Consider the following 12806-nt stretch of genomic DNA (forward strand, 5'->3'; position numbering starts at 1 on the left):
ATGAGGACATTTGAGATGCAGTCTTTTAGCAACTTTCACGTATATCATACAGTTGTCCTTTGAACCACATGGGTTTGAATTGTTCGGGTTCACTTATGTACACATTTTTTTCAATAAATACTGTAAATGTATTTTCCTTATGATTTCTTAAAAAGATTTTAGCTTACTGTAAGAATACAGTATATAATTCATAACAACATACAAAATATGTGTTAGTTGACTGTGTTATTGGTAAGGTTTCTGGTCAACAGTAGGCCAGTAGTAAAGTTTCCGGGAAGTCAAGTTGTATATCGACTTTCAAATGCACGGGGTCAGCGCCCCCACCCCTGCATTGTTCAAGGGTCAGGACCTAAATGAAAGAATCCCTTCTACAGATGGAGCTCATGGTGTAGTCAGGTGTGGGTGAGCTCCTCATATCAACAATAGATCTTATTACTATTTGTGACCTTCCCTGTATAGTAGCTACCAGCTCTACACACATTGTCTCATTCTGCCCTCACAATAATCTCGTCGGGCGAGTCTCATTTTATCCAGGCGGAAACTTTGTAACCCAGAGGGGTTCCTCTGTCCAGGGACACACAGCTAATGGGTAGTGGAATCCAGACTGGAAACGACGTGTCCCAAATTCCGAAGGCGCCCGTCTTAACTATCCAAAGGGAAAGGGGGTGGGGTGTGAGGGTTGGCTCCATTAAACTCATTTTGGGGTCCCATCCGGGAAACATGCCTGAACGATAAGGTGATGAAGGAGCCCTGAGATAATAAGATCATAAGCTTTCCTTACTCCTTTTTTTATTTTTTTTTTAATCCTCACCAGAGGACATGCTTAGAGAGAGGAAGGAAGGGAGAGAGCAACATCAATGTGAGAGAGAAACAAGGATCAGCTGCCCTCCATACTGCCCCACCAGGAACCCACGCATGTGCCCTGACCGGGATCCAACTTTTTCGTGCACAGGACAATGCTCAACCAACTGAGCCCATCCAGGCGGGCTTACCCCCTCACCCCCTTTTTTTAAAAAGACACTTTAACAGCTTCTCACCATCTGTACTGACTAAAGATAGTTACAGGAAAAGGAGGCGGGCTGGGGCCGTGGTATCCGAGAACTCGGTACGCGGCCGAAGCAGGGATGGCTTGGCGGTTCGCCAGGTCCCCGGCGACCCGTCTCTGGGAGGGCGGTCAGGGCGAGGGTGCCCCGAGGTTCGTCGGGTGAAGTGTGCAGCTGCCAGCGGCGAACGAGCGTGTGCTGGCAACGCGGGGCGCTCGACGGGAAGGAAGCCGAGAACCGGGCAGAGAAGCCGAAGGCGCGGAGAGGGCGGAAGACCTAAGCTCCGAGGCGGGGCCGGGCGGCGCTGGCTAATGCTCCCGCCCAGTGCGGCGCCACACGGCTCCTCCCACCTTACTCCCGCCTCCCGGACGATCGGGCCAATGAGAGGGGCGAGCGAGTGCGCGGGGCGGGGCCGAATGCGCGGCTTGCGCGCAGGTGCCGCCCGGAGCCCCGCCCGCCAGTCCTGCCGCCGCCGCCGCCGTCGTCGTGCGTGCCGCTCGGCGGAGAGGCCGGGCTTGCGTGTCTCCTCCTTCCTCCCCGCCTCCCGCTGCCGGTAGGACCCATCTGCCGCTCCTCTGGGACCCCGTGTCATCGCCTGCCCCCAGCACGGTGAGCCCCGCAGGGAGGCTAGGAGCGCGCTCCCCGCCGCGTCTTCGACGCCCTGGTCCGTTGCTCCGAGGCGGGCGTCAGGCAAGGGCCGGGCGGCCGGGACGGAGGGAGGGCAGCAGGCGGCGTGGGGTGTGCGGATGAATGAGGCGCCCGCGCACTAGGCCGCGCGTCCCCAGCGGGCCCACGCCTCACGCTGCGCGCTCCGGGGCCACGCCTCGGTCGGCCACTGGCCCCGTGCTGAGCGGGCAGATGTCGGGCAGGGGCCCGCTCTGGCTGGGCGGCCGGCCGTCCCTCGGTAGGAGGCCGGAGGACTGCAGGGGCTCTGCGCTGGCAGCTGTGCTTGGGAGGCCTGGGGTCTGGCCGGGAACAGGTGTGAGTTAAGACCTGAGAAGGGAGATCCCTGGCTCTTGGCGGCAGGGATCTGAGGCTGGGATGTCCCTTCCTGAGCAGGGCTCCAGCCTGGCCCCAGGAGGGTCGGTCAGCTGGATCCAGGAGACAGGGGCAGTTTTAGTTCCCAGCTTCTCGAACGTGAGGCTGGCTGGCCGTCCTCCTGAGTTCCGCTGGCAGTAAGTAGCAAAGTGAGGTTCGTTCTGCACCGAGGAGCTTGGAGCCAGATGCACAGGGACTGATAAAAGTTTCGACTTGTGAATAAAAAAGGGTTGATGGATTCATTCGCGGCTAGAAATACGAGGGTAGATTCCGGAGGTTGCTTGTGAACATACTGATGATGAGTCGTTTATCCACAGTGCCCAAGTTGGGAGAGACTTGGCTGGGAAGACCTTGATGCTGGCGTGGTTCGTCCATGTGAAAAATGGTGCTTTCGGGGGAAATGGGAAACAACAAGTTCCCAGTAAGAGGGATGGTTTGGTGTAGGCGACTTGGTTGCTGGTGGTTCTAGAATAGATTTTCTTTGACTCTCTTGTCTGTGCTCCTGCTTCCTAAAGTTTTCACTCCTTTGACCTTGTGTTAAGAAACAAAGTGTTTCTGAACAGTCTAGATGCAGTTAAATTTATTTTCGACTTATGGTGCCAGATATTTTTCAAGTCAGTCTTTTCAGGACTTATCAGGAGTAACTGCTTTGACAACTATCAAAATCAGATTTGTGTATAAAACTTAAAGTTTTTTGTTGTTGTTGAAAAATAAAGTGGATTTAACTGTCAGTTTTTGATTGATATATACAGTATGCTTTATTCTTAATCTATTATTCAATAACATATTTTGTATGATGAAATGTATTCTTGGTTGATGGGGATGGTAATGAGTTTTGTTTATATATTTGTTTTGATATTTCAGATGCCCCCCAAAAAGGGAGGTGATGGAATTAAACCACTCCCAATCATTGGAAGATTTGGAACCTCTTTGAAAATTGGTATTGTTGGATTGCCAAATGTTGGGTAGGTGAATGTTGGGCTTTTTTCAATTTCATCTTGCAAATATTTTGACTCCTGTTGTAGAAATGGGAACTCATGAGGTAATTAAAATTTAAGGAAAGAGTCTAGGAAGCTGGAATCCTATCTAATAAAAGAGAAACATGGTAATTGGCGTACAACCGCTACCCTTCCCATTGGCTAATCAGGGTGATATGCAAATTAACTGCCAGCCAAGATGGCGGCCGGCAGCCAGGCAGCTTAAACTGAACATGAGGCTTGCTTGCCTCTGAGCCGGCAGTTTGAAACATAGTTACAAATATAGAAGCTAAACAAAACCCCAGAAACCTGCTTTCAGTGAGCCTGGGATCTCAGAGCTGGAGTTGATACAGAGTTTCGATTATAGAACCGAAACAAACCAGATACCTACTTTCAGCAGCTGAGGCCTCAGAGCTGGAGCCTCAGAGCTAAAGCTGGCTCAGAATAAAAAGGAAAAAAAGGAGCAGTTGGGAGCTTCCGTCACCCGCGAGCCTGAAAACAGCCCTCAGCCCCTCACCCAGACTGGCCAGGCACCCCAGTGGGGACCCCCACCCTGAAGGGTGTGTGACCAGCTGCACACAGCCATCATCCCCTCACCCAGGCTGGCCAGGCACCCCAGTGGGGACCCCCACCCTGATCCAGGACACCCTTCAGGACAAACCAGCCGGCCCCCACCCGTGCACCAGGCCTCTATTCTATATAGTAAAAGGGTAATATGCCTCCCAGCACCAGGATCAGCATGACAGGGGGCAGCGCCCAAACCCCCTGATCGCCCTGAGGCTCTGTGTGTGACAGGGGGCGGGGCCACACCCTCCCTATCCGCCCTGCTCTGTTCGTGACTGGGGAAGGCATCGCAACCCCCTGATCAGCCCTGCTCTGTGCCTGATAGGGGGGAGCTCCCCAACCCCCTGATCACCCTGCGGCTCTGTGTGTGACAGGGTTTGGCGCCCCAACCCCCCAACCCCACGGGCCCTGCTCTGTGTGTGATGGGGTAGAGCCATAACCTCCCCATCAGCCCTGCCCTGAGTGTGACAGTGGTGGCGCCCCAAGCCCCTGATTGGCCCTGCTCTGTGGGTTATAGAGGGCGGTGCCCCAACCCCCTAATCCGCCCTGCTCTGTGTGTGACAGGGGGCGGTGCCCCAACTCCCCTATCGGCGCTACTCTGTGAGTGACAGGGGGGAGCTTCCCAACCCCCTGATGGGCCTTGCTCTGTGCATGACAGGGGGGAGCTCCCCAACCCCCTGATTGACCCTGCCTTGAGTGTGACAGGTGGCGGTGCCCCAACCCCCCAATAGGCCCTACCCTGAGCGTGATTGAGGGTGGCATCACAACCTCCCCATTCGCCCTGCTCTGTGCATGACAGGGGCAGCACCCCAACTCCCCAATCGGCCCTGCTCTGAGACCGACCAGGGGCTGCACCTAGGGATTGGGCCTGCCTTCTGCCACCCAGGAGCAGGCCTAAGCCAGCAGGTCGTTATCTCCCGAGGGGTCCCAGACTGCGAGAGGGCACAGGCCGGGCTGAGGGACCCCCCCTTCCCTCCGAGTGCACAAATTTTTGTGCACTAGGCCTCTAGTCTATATTAATAATAGACAAATATGTAAATTTACCATCCCTCCGTGATGCCCACAGCCAATCAGGAGTGAGTATGCAAACTAACCCAACAAAGATGGTGGGCCTGTGGGCAGCAGGGATGTGCGCAGGCGCCGAGCGGCCGGGGGTGGGCCTATGTGTGCAGGTGCTGAGCGGCTGGGGGTGGGGTGGGACGCCCACCCACCCACCACTTAGATGGGGCGATGCGGCAGACGTCCCCGGGACCCCGCCCGCTCTGAGCCTGTGGCCAGTGTGCGCGTGCGTCAGGGCTGAGTGGCTTGGGTCCCGGGGACGCCACTGGAGTGTCAGGTCCTGTCAGCCCGGCCTGGGGGTGGCTGGAGTTCCCAGTCCTTTTGGTTTCTGTAGCTCCTGAACCAAAAGTGGAAACCAAGAGTGTGGGGAGCACCAGGAATTCTGGGTATCGTAGTTCTGGTGGCAGCCCCTGGACCAGAAGCAGAAGCCCAGAGTGCAGGGAGCACCAGGAATGCTGGGAATTGTAGTTCTGGTGGCAGATGTGTTGCGGGATCTCCTAGACTAGGGGTGGGCAACCTTTTTGTGAATGCGTGCCCAAACCAGCAAAATCTCTGACTCAAAATTCTTCTGCGTGCCAACCCTAATTTTTTGAGAACATGTTATGCTTACTTGATATCTCTTAAGGTGTACAAATGTGAAGAACCTTGAAGAAATAATAACATTCATTTGAGCGGCAAAAACACAGTATATGATGATGAAAAAGACATTTATGTTTTAATGTATACATGTACACTGATAGTCCGACAGAAAACTTTATGACTCCGTTTGATATTATCAGTGGGACTTTTGCTGCTGCATCACTGATGACAGATTTTACATCAGGTTTATATTTCGTGACCTTCAGAGATATGCCCAAGCTACTACTTTCATCTGTCAGGCTACTCCTATAACAAAATTCATCACTGAGAACAAAGAGTCACAAGCATATGTGGATGAAACCAAAACACTGGTCGGATCTAGGAAGGCAGGGAGAGTTAAGGCAGAGGCATAGAAATTGCTCTTCCCGTCTCTCGTCAATCAATGTCTATGGTCTTTAAGATAACTTGTTATGTAAAATTATTTATCTAAGATGCACCTACACTGAATGTATCTGAAAAATTAAGAAGTCGATATTAAGAAAAAAAAATTGTAAATGGAAGATTATAAGAGAGGGTTTTGCATGCCAGCAAAAGTTACTGGCATACCATGTTTGGCACATGTGCCAGGGGTTGCCCACCCCTGTCCTAGACACTAGAGCAGAGCCTGGAGCAACTTACTGTTGCGGTGGGGGATGGAGGGAAAGCAAAGGTGAGAGACATAAGTAAAGTCAGAGTGTCGAGGAAAAATTAAAAGGAAGATATCCAGCAACTTCTAGGAAATCTCCACCAATGAAGCAAAGAAAAATAAAAGACCTCTATTCTGTGAGCACCAAACCAAACTGGGTTGGGGTCTAGACAATTCACTCATATTATTGCAAAGACAGACAGAAACTCCCAGATTGAAGAGGGCTCCCCTGAGGGCTCCCAGATTGGAGAGGGTGCAGATCAGGCTGAGGGACCCATCCCCTGTGCACGAATTTTGTGCACCAGGCCCCTAGTATTAATAGATTGCAAAATAAGGTTTTTGTTTAGTTGTATTTTATATTTGGTTTTCTATATAGATACTGTGTTGAAACTTGAGTTACTTATAATGTTTGTTTTGCTTAAACTCAGAGAAACTCAGAGGATGAAGCAACAGAGTTAAAACATCGAGTTGAACCAGATCAGCTATTTGCTTGAAGCTGTTGGGAGACACACAGTATTGAATTTACGTGGATATGGAATAGTTTAAATTTGATTATGGTACTGGCTGGCTATGTAGAATACCTATCTAGACTGGCTACCAGATGCCATGTAGTAGGATACTTTAGGAAATAGTTTTAAAAGCCCCATTATAAATTTGATTAGATTTTTGGGAGATCAAGGATTGGATGGCTAACTCTTTTTTAAAAAATTATTAATAAAGCTTTATTGTTCGGATTATTACAGTTGTTCCTCTTTTTTCCCCCAATAGCTCCCTTCCACCCGGTTCCTACCCCACCCCATGCCCTTACCATGCCACTGTCCTCGTCCATAGGTGTACAATTTTTGTCCAGTCTCTTCCCTCACTCCCACATCCCCTTCCCTCCGAGAATTGTCAGTCCACTCCCTTTCTATGCCCGATTCTATTATATTCACCAGTTTGTTCATCAGATTTTTTTATTCACTTGATTTTTAGATTCACTTGTTGATAGATATGTATTTGTTGTCACTTTGTTGTTCATAATTGTTATCTTTACCTTTTTCTTCTTCCTCTTCTTAAAGAATACCCTTCAGCATTTCATATAATACTGGTTTGGTGGTAATGAACTCCTTTAGCTTTTTCTTGTCTGTGAAGTTCCTTATCTGACCTTCAATTCTAAATGATAGTTTTTCTGGGTAGAGTAATCTTGGTTGTAGGTTCTTGCTATTCATCACTTTGAATATTTCTTGCCACTCTCTTCTGGCTGCATAGTTTCTATTGACAAAACAGCTGACAGTCGTATGGGTACTCCCTTGTAGGTAACTAACTGTTTTTCTCTTGCTGCTTTTAAGATTCTCTGTCTTTTGCCCTTGGCATTTTAATTATGATGTGTCTTGGGGTGGTCCTCTTTGGATTCCTCTTGTTTGGGGTTCTCTGCTCTTCCTGCACTTGTAAGTCTATTTCTTTCACCAGGTAGGGGAAATTTTCTGTCATTATTTCTTCAAATAGGTTTTCAATATCTTGCTCTCTCTCTTCTTCTGGCACCCCTATAATTCTGATGTTGGTACGCTTGAAGCTGTCCCAGAAGCTCCTTACACTATCTTCATATTTTTGTATTCTTTTTTCCTTTTGCTTTTCCAGTTGGGTATTTTTTGCTTCTTCGTATTTCAAATCTTTGACTTGATTCTTGGGATCCTCTAGTCTGCTGTTGGATCTCTGTGTATTATTCTTTATTTTAGTAAGTGTATGCTTAATTTCTGATTGGTCCTTTTTCATATCCTTGAGGGTCTCACTAAATTTCTCGGAGGTTTCTAGAAGATTCTTGAGTAACCTTATAAGTGTGATTTTGAACTCTATATCTAGTAGTTTGCTTTCCTCCATTTCTGTCATTTGTGACCTCTTTGTTTGTCTCCGCATTTTGGCTGCTTCCCTGTGTTGATAGAGTGGCTTTGTGTGCTAGGTGTCCTATAGGGCCCAGTGGCTCAGCCTCCCCAATTACCTGAGGTTGACACTCTTGGTGCACCCCTTTGTGGGCTTTGTGCACAGTCTTGTAGTTAAGTCTTGATTGCTGTTGGTATCACTGGGAGGAATTGACCACCAGGCCAACTGGCTGTGAGGACCAGCTGTGTCTACAATGGGAAAATTGCTGTGCTGGAGACACCCTTATAGAGCAGGACTTGCTTCAGTGGGGCTTTGGTGCTCACTGAGTCTGCCCCTTGAGTGTGTCTCCTATGGATCTGAAGAGTTGTACTCTGGTATGGTCTGACTCTGACCACTGGGTATACTGGCTCTTGGATCTCCAAGGGGGTGCAAAGTCAGCCACTGCCTGAGGCCACCCAGCAGGAGCTACAGAGATATCTGCAGATTCCTCCTCTTTGGTTGGGGTTTGGAAGTGCTCAGATGAGGCCCAGCTTTGAAGCAATGCAGGCTGCTGTCTAGGCCTTCTTTTGGAAGCTTTGGGGCTCTTTGATCCAGCTGCAGTTTGTTAGGTTTTAGATTGCAAAAGAACAGGCCATTCATATGCAAAAGCCTCTGCTCACAGCTTGGGTGGGGTTGTAAATTGTGTGGGGTGGGGTCTCAAGGAATCATCAGGGTGGAGCAAACCACAATGGCTGCCAGTCTGCTCTGCCTCGGAGAGTTCCCAGGGTCTCTGTGTCCAGTGGCCCCGTGCAGGATCAATGATCGCTGCAAGCACCTCTGTGAGAAAGCTGCCCTCCTGTTCCGGCCCAATGCCAGACAGTCCAATTTCTCCCTGTATGAGTCTGGGTCTCCGGAGTCTCACCTGGAACTGGAGTTCAGAGCAATTGGGAGCTTGTATCTCCCTCCCAATTGAAAAAGAGAACAGTGTACCCAGTTGCCAGCACGTTTCCGCGCACGCCTCCGTACCTCTGGACTTCCGCACCTCTGCACCTCCTACTGGTTTCAATGCACTTTTCTTTGCTTCTAGTTGCACAATTTCCACTCAGCCAGCCTTCCCGTGGTTCTGGATGATATCCGTTTTGTCTTTTAGTTGTAATTTTGATGTGGTTGTGTCAGGCAGCAAGTACAAGTGTGTACCTATGCTGCCATCTTGGTTCTTCCCAGATGGCTAAGTCTTTACTGGAAAAGGAGGTAACAATTTTAAATGTAATACTGGAAGTTACTAGATAAAAGAGTGTTATGAAGTGGCTATATGAAAGTTGTGACAGCAAAATTTGAGTTATGTAATGTTTAAAATTAAGTGAATCATTTATTTGCAAATAAGGCAGTGATAGGAAACATAGGTGGGGTTTATCATATAAATCTATACACTTGCAACTTGAATGTTCAGTCTACTTCTTTTATTATTTGCCCTTCTATTTCAATACCTTTTATTAGCTATACTATAGTTCCACCGCTCACTATGATGTGCATTGACCACCAGGGGGTGGTGTGGAACTTGGTGATGTGGTGCTGGCAGTGGGCGGCAGTGGAGGCGCTGTCAGCTCCAATGGGCACCGAGGAGAGCAGAACTGCGGTGGGATGGTGGAGCAAGTGAGTGGGCGGTGCCAGGCCAAAGCGGGTATGTGTGGGGGCCCAGTCGCCCTGCTGATTGCCCCACAGACAGCAACCAGCGGCGGTGACTGTGGGGGCGGCGGCAGCGGTGAGCGGGGAGGGGGAAGGCCACCTGGTTCCCAGGTGCTGAGGGGGCCGGGTGGGGAGCCTGGCCCCGATTGATCACCTCGCAGGCGGAGTGGTGGAGCAGGTGAGGGGGCGGCGCCAGGCCAAGGTGGGGTGCCAGGCTGAGCTGCGGGGCTGTGAGGCTGGTGGCATGAGTTGGGGTCCGATCTCCACATGCCACCCTGAGGGACCCCAACCATGCATGAATTTGTGCACCGGGCTTCTAGTAAAATATAAAATGTCTCAAGAGTGATTAGGGTGTGCTAATGGATTTATTATGGTGACTGAAGTATTTTGACATGTGCTTTAGGCTTTCAGATTGGTGGCAGGTAGGGCAACCATGTTCTTTCATGTGGAAAAAGCCCCTTGAAGCCCCTGTCATAGAGATTGCTTAGTGAATGGAGCATGGCTTGATCAAATAAAGCAGTTCTTAAATTTTTGTAATGTAAAACATAAACACTTGTGCCTGTCCTAATTTCTTTCCTGTAGCCGGAGAGGTTTCCATTTTGAAGGGGTTTCCTGCTGTGATATAGGCTGCTTACAAAGTAAATGAAATAGCATGGAAATATAAGCAAAACAAATAATTAAGCAAAGTACTGTAGGGTGCTGTCAATAAACTTGAAAGCAAGATATTGTCATTATGTGTGTTGTGAGCTCTATTGCACCTGAAAGCAAGACATACTAGTAGTTTTTAGATATTAACATACTTCTCTTATTCTAGGATCACTGCAGTCAGTGCAACTGGACATTAAATGGGACTACTTTAAAATGGGCCACCTTAAGAAGTATTTCTTATATAAGGTTTTTAGTCATAAAGTATATCAGAGTTAATCTCAAATATTTTATTATCCAGTATAAATATGCTATTTATGCTTTTAAATTAAATACACCTTCAACCCCATCCCTCAGTTTTATTGAGGTACTTTACAAACAGTAAAATTCACTCATTTTAATAATGTACAGCTTACTGAATTTTGGCAATTGTGTTTGGTTGTGAACATACCCAGTATATGAAGATTTGGCTTCTAGATTTTTTTTAAAATATATTTTATTGGTTTTTTACAGAGAGGAAGGGAGAAGGATAGAGAGTTAGAAACATCGATGAGAGAGAAACATGATCAGCTGCCTCCTGCACACCTGCTACTGGGGATATGCCTGCAACCAAGGTAGATGCCCTTGACCGGAATCGAACCTGGGACCCTTCAGTCCGCAGGCCGACGCTCTATCCACTGAGCCAAACCGGTTAGGCTGGTTTCTAGATTTGTTCTGCTTTTTCTTACCTGAGTGACACTATAAATTATCTCCTCTTGGTCCAGTGTATTATTGTAAGTGTGAGTCTTGGATGCTACTTTAAAATAAAAACCTTCTTTAAAAAAATTAATTTTCTTTAGAGCAGTTTTAGTCTCACAGCAGAATTGAAGGGATGGTGCAGAGATTTCGCATATACTGCCTGCTCTCACACATACATAGCCTTCCTCCTTATCAGCATCTTCCAGCTGAGTGGTACATTTGTTATAATTGATGAACCTACATTTACACATCATAATTACCCAAAAGTCCATAGTTCACCTTAGGGTACACTCTTGGTGTTGTACATTGTATGGTTTGGGACAAATGTATAATGGCATGTATCCACCATTATAGTATCATACAGAGTAGTTAAGTTTCTTCCATGTCTTTTCATGGCTTAAATAGTTCATTTATTTTTAGTGCTGAATAATATTCCATTTTCTGGATGTACCATAGCTTATCCATTTACCTTTTGTAGGACTTGTTGGTTACTTCCAAGTTTTGGCAGCTTTGAATAAAACTGCTGTAAACATCCATGTGCAGGTTTTTGTTTGAACATAAGTTTTCAGCTTGTTTGGGTGCATACCGAGGAGCACAATTGCTGGATTGTATGGTCAGACTATGTTTAATTTTATAAGAAACTTAAGTGGCTGTACCATTTTGCACTCCCACCAGTAGTGAATGAGAGTTTCTGTTGCTCCACATCCTTGTCAGCATTTGGTTTTCAGTGTTCTGGGTTTTGGACATACTAATTGGTATATAGTAGTGCCCCATTGTTGTTTTAATGTGCATTTCCCTGATGACATATGGTGTGAGCATCTTTTCATGTGCTTATTTGCCATTTGTATGTCTTTGATGAGATCTCTGTTAAGGTATTTGGCACATTGTTTTGATCATGTTATTTGTCTTCTTACTGTATTGTAAGAGTTCTTTGTACATTTTGGATAACAGTCCTTTATCAGGTGTGTCTTTGCAAATATTTTCTTCCAGTCTGTGGCTTGTTTTCTCATTCTCTTGATGTAGTCTTTCACAGAGCAAAAGTTTTTTGTTTTGTTTTTTAAATATATTATTGATTTTTTTACAGAGAGGACGGGAGAGGGATAGAGAGCTAGAAACATCGATCAGCTGCCTCCTGCACACACCCCACTGGGGATGTGCCCGCAACCAAGGTACATGCCCTTGGCCGGAATCGAACCCGGGACCTTTCAGTCCGCAGGCCAACGCTCTGTCCACTGAGCCAAACCAGGGAGGACAAATGTTTTTAATATTAATGAAGTCTAGTTTATTATTTCTCTCATGGATCATTCCTTTGGTGGTGTATCTAAAAAGTCATTGCTATATCCTGTATCATCTAGGTTTTCCCCTTTGTTCTTAGGAATTGTATAGTTTTGGGTTTTACATTTAGGTCTGTGATCCATTTTTAGTTAAATTTTGTGAAGGGTCAAAGGCCTGTATCTAGATTCTTTTTTTGTGTGTGTGTGCTTGTGGATGTCCAGTTGTTCCAGCACCATTTGTTGAAAAGACTATCTTTGTTCCATTGCTCTAGAAACTACATTTTGATATTCCAGACTAATTTGCTGTGTCATGGGACAGCTCTTCTTGTTGTTACCACTGCATGAGATGGGATTAGTTTCAATTAAGAATGTTGGAAAACCCCCGATAACATTGGTTTAACCAGAAGTTTCTTTTTTATGTAAAAGTGTGACTTTTGCAGTTAGAGATTGGTATACTGACTCTGCTTATGAACTCCTCAGGAACCCCAGCTGCTTTAATTTACACTTTGGTGATCCCAAGGGTGTGGACTTCATCTTCATGGTTCAAGGTGTAATTTCCAGGCAGCTGGTTATCTGAAGGGTCAGATAACTTGCAATCTCTTAGGGATTTCCCCCCCTGTAAACTGCCACATTATTCCTTTGCTAACTTCTGCTAACATCCCTTGGTCCAGATTTAGTTGCA

At 47.3% G+C, this 12806-nt stretch overlaps 1 protein-coding gene across 3 annotated transcripts in view; it reads left to right on the forward strand.

The window, feature by feature from the left end:
- The first annotated feature begins 1519 nt into the window (after nucleotides 1–1519).
- Nucleotides 1520–12806, forward strand: part of OLA1 (Obg like ATPase 1) — a 170122-nt gene continuing 158835 nt past the window's right edge. The window contains exons 1-2 of one of the 3 annotated variants that reach the window (XM_059704041.1): nucleotides 1520–1652; nucleotides 2946–3046. In XM_059704041.1, the coding sequence (XP_059560024.1) occupies nucleotides 2946–3046 (101 nt within the window). In that variant the 5' untranslated portion in view covers nucleotides 1520–1652. Of the gene's footprint in view, nucleotides 1653–1688; nucleotides 1708–2195; nucleotides 2219–2945; nucleotides 3047–12806 lie in introns of those variants that run through there. The other 2 variants (XM_059704042.1, XM_059704043.1) reach the window with 2 other exon arrangements.

This window comes from Myotis daubentonii, chromosome 7, assembly GCF_963259705.1.
Source record: "Myotis daubentonii chromosome 7, mMyoDau2.1, whole genome shotgun sequence".
Lineage (NCBI taxonomy): Eukaryota > Metazoa > Chordata > Mammalia > Chiroptera > Vespertilionidae > Myotis > Myotis daubentonii.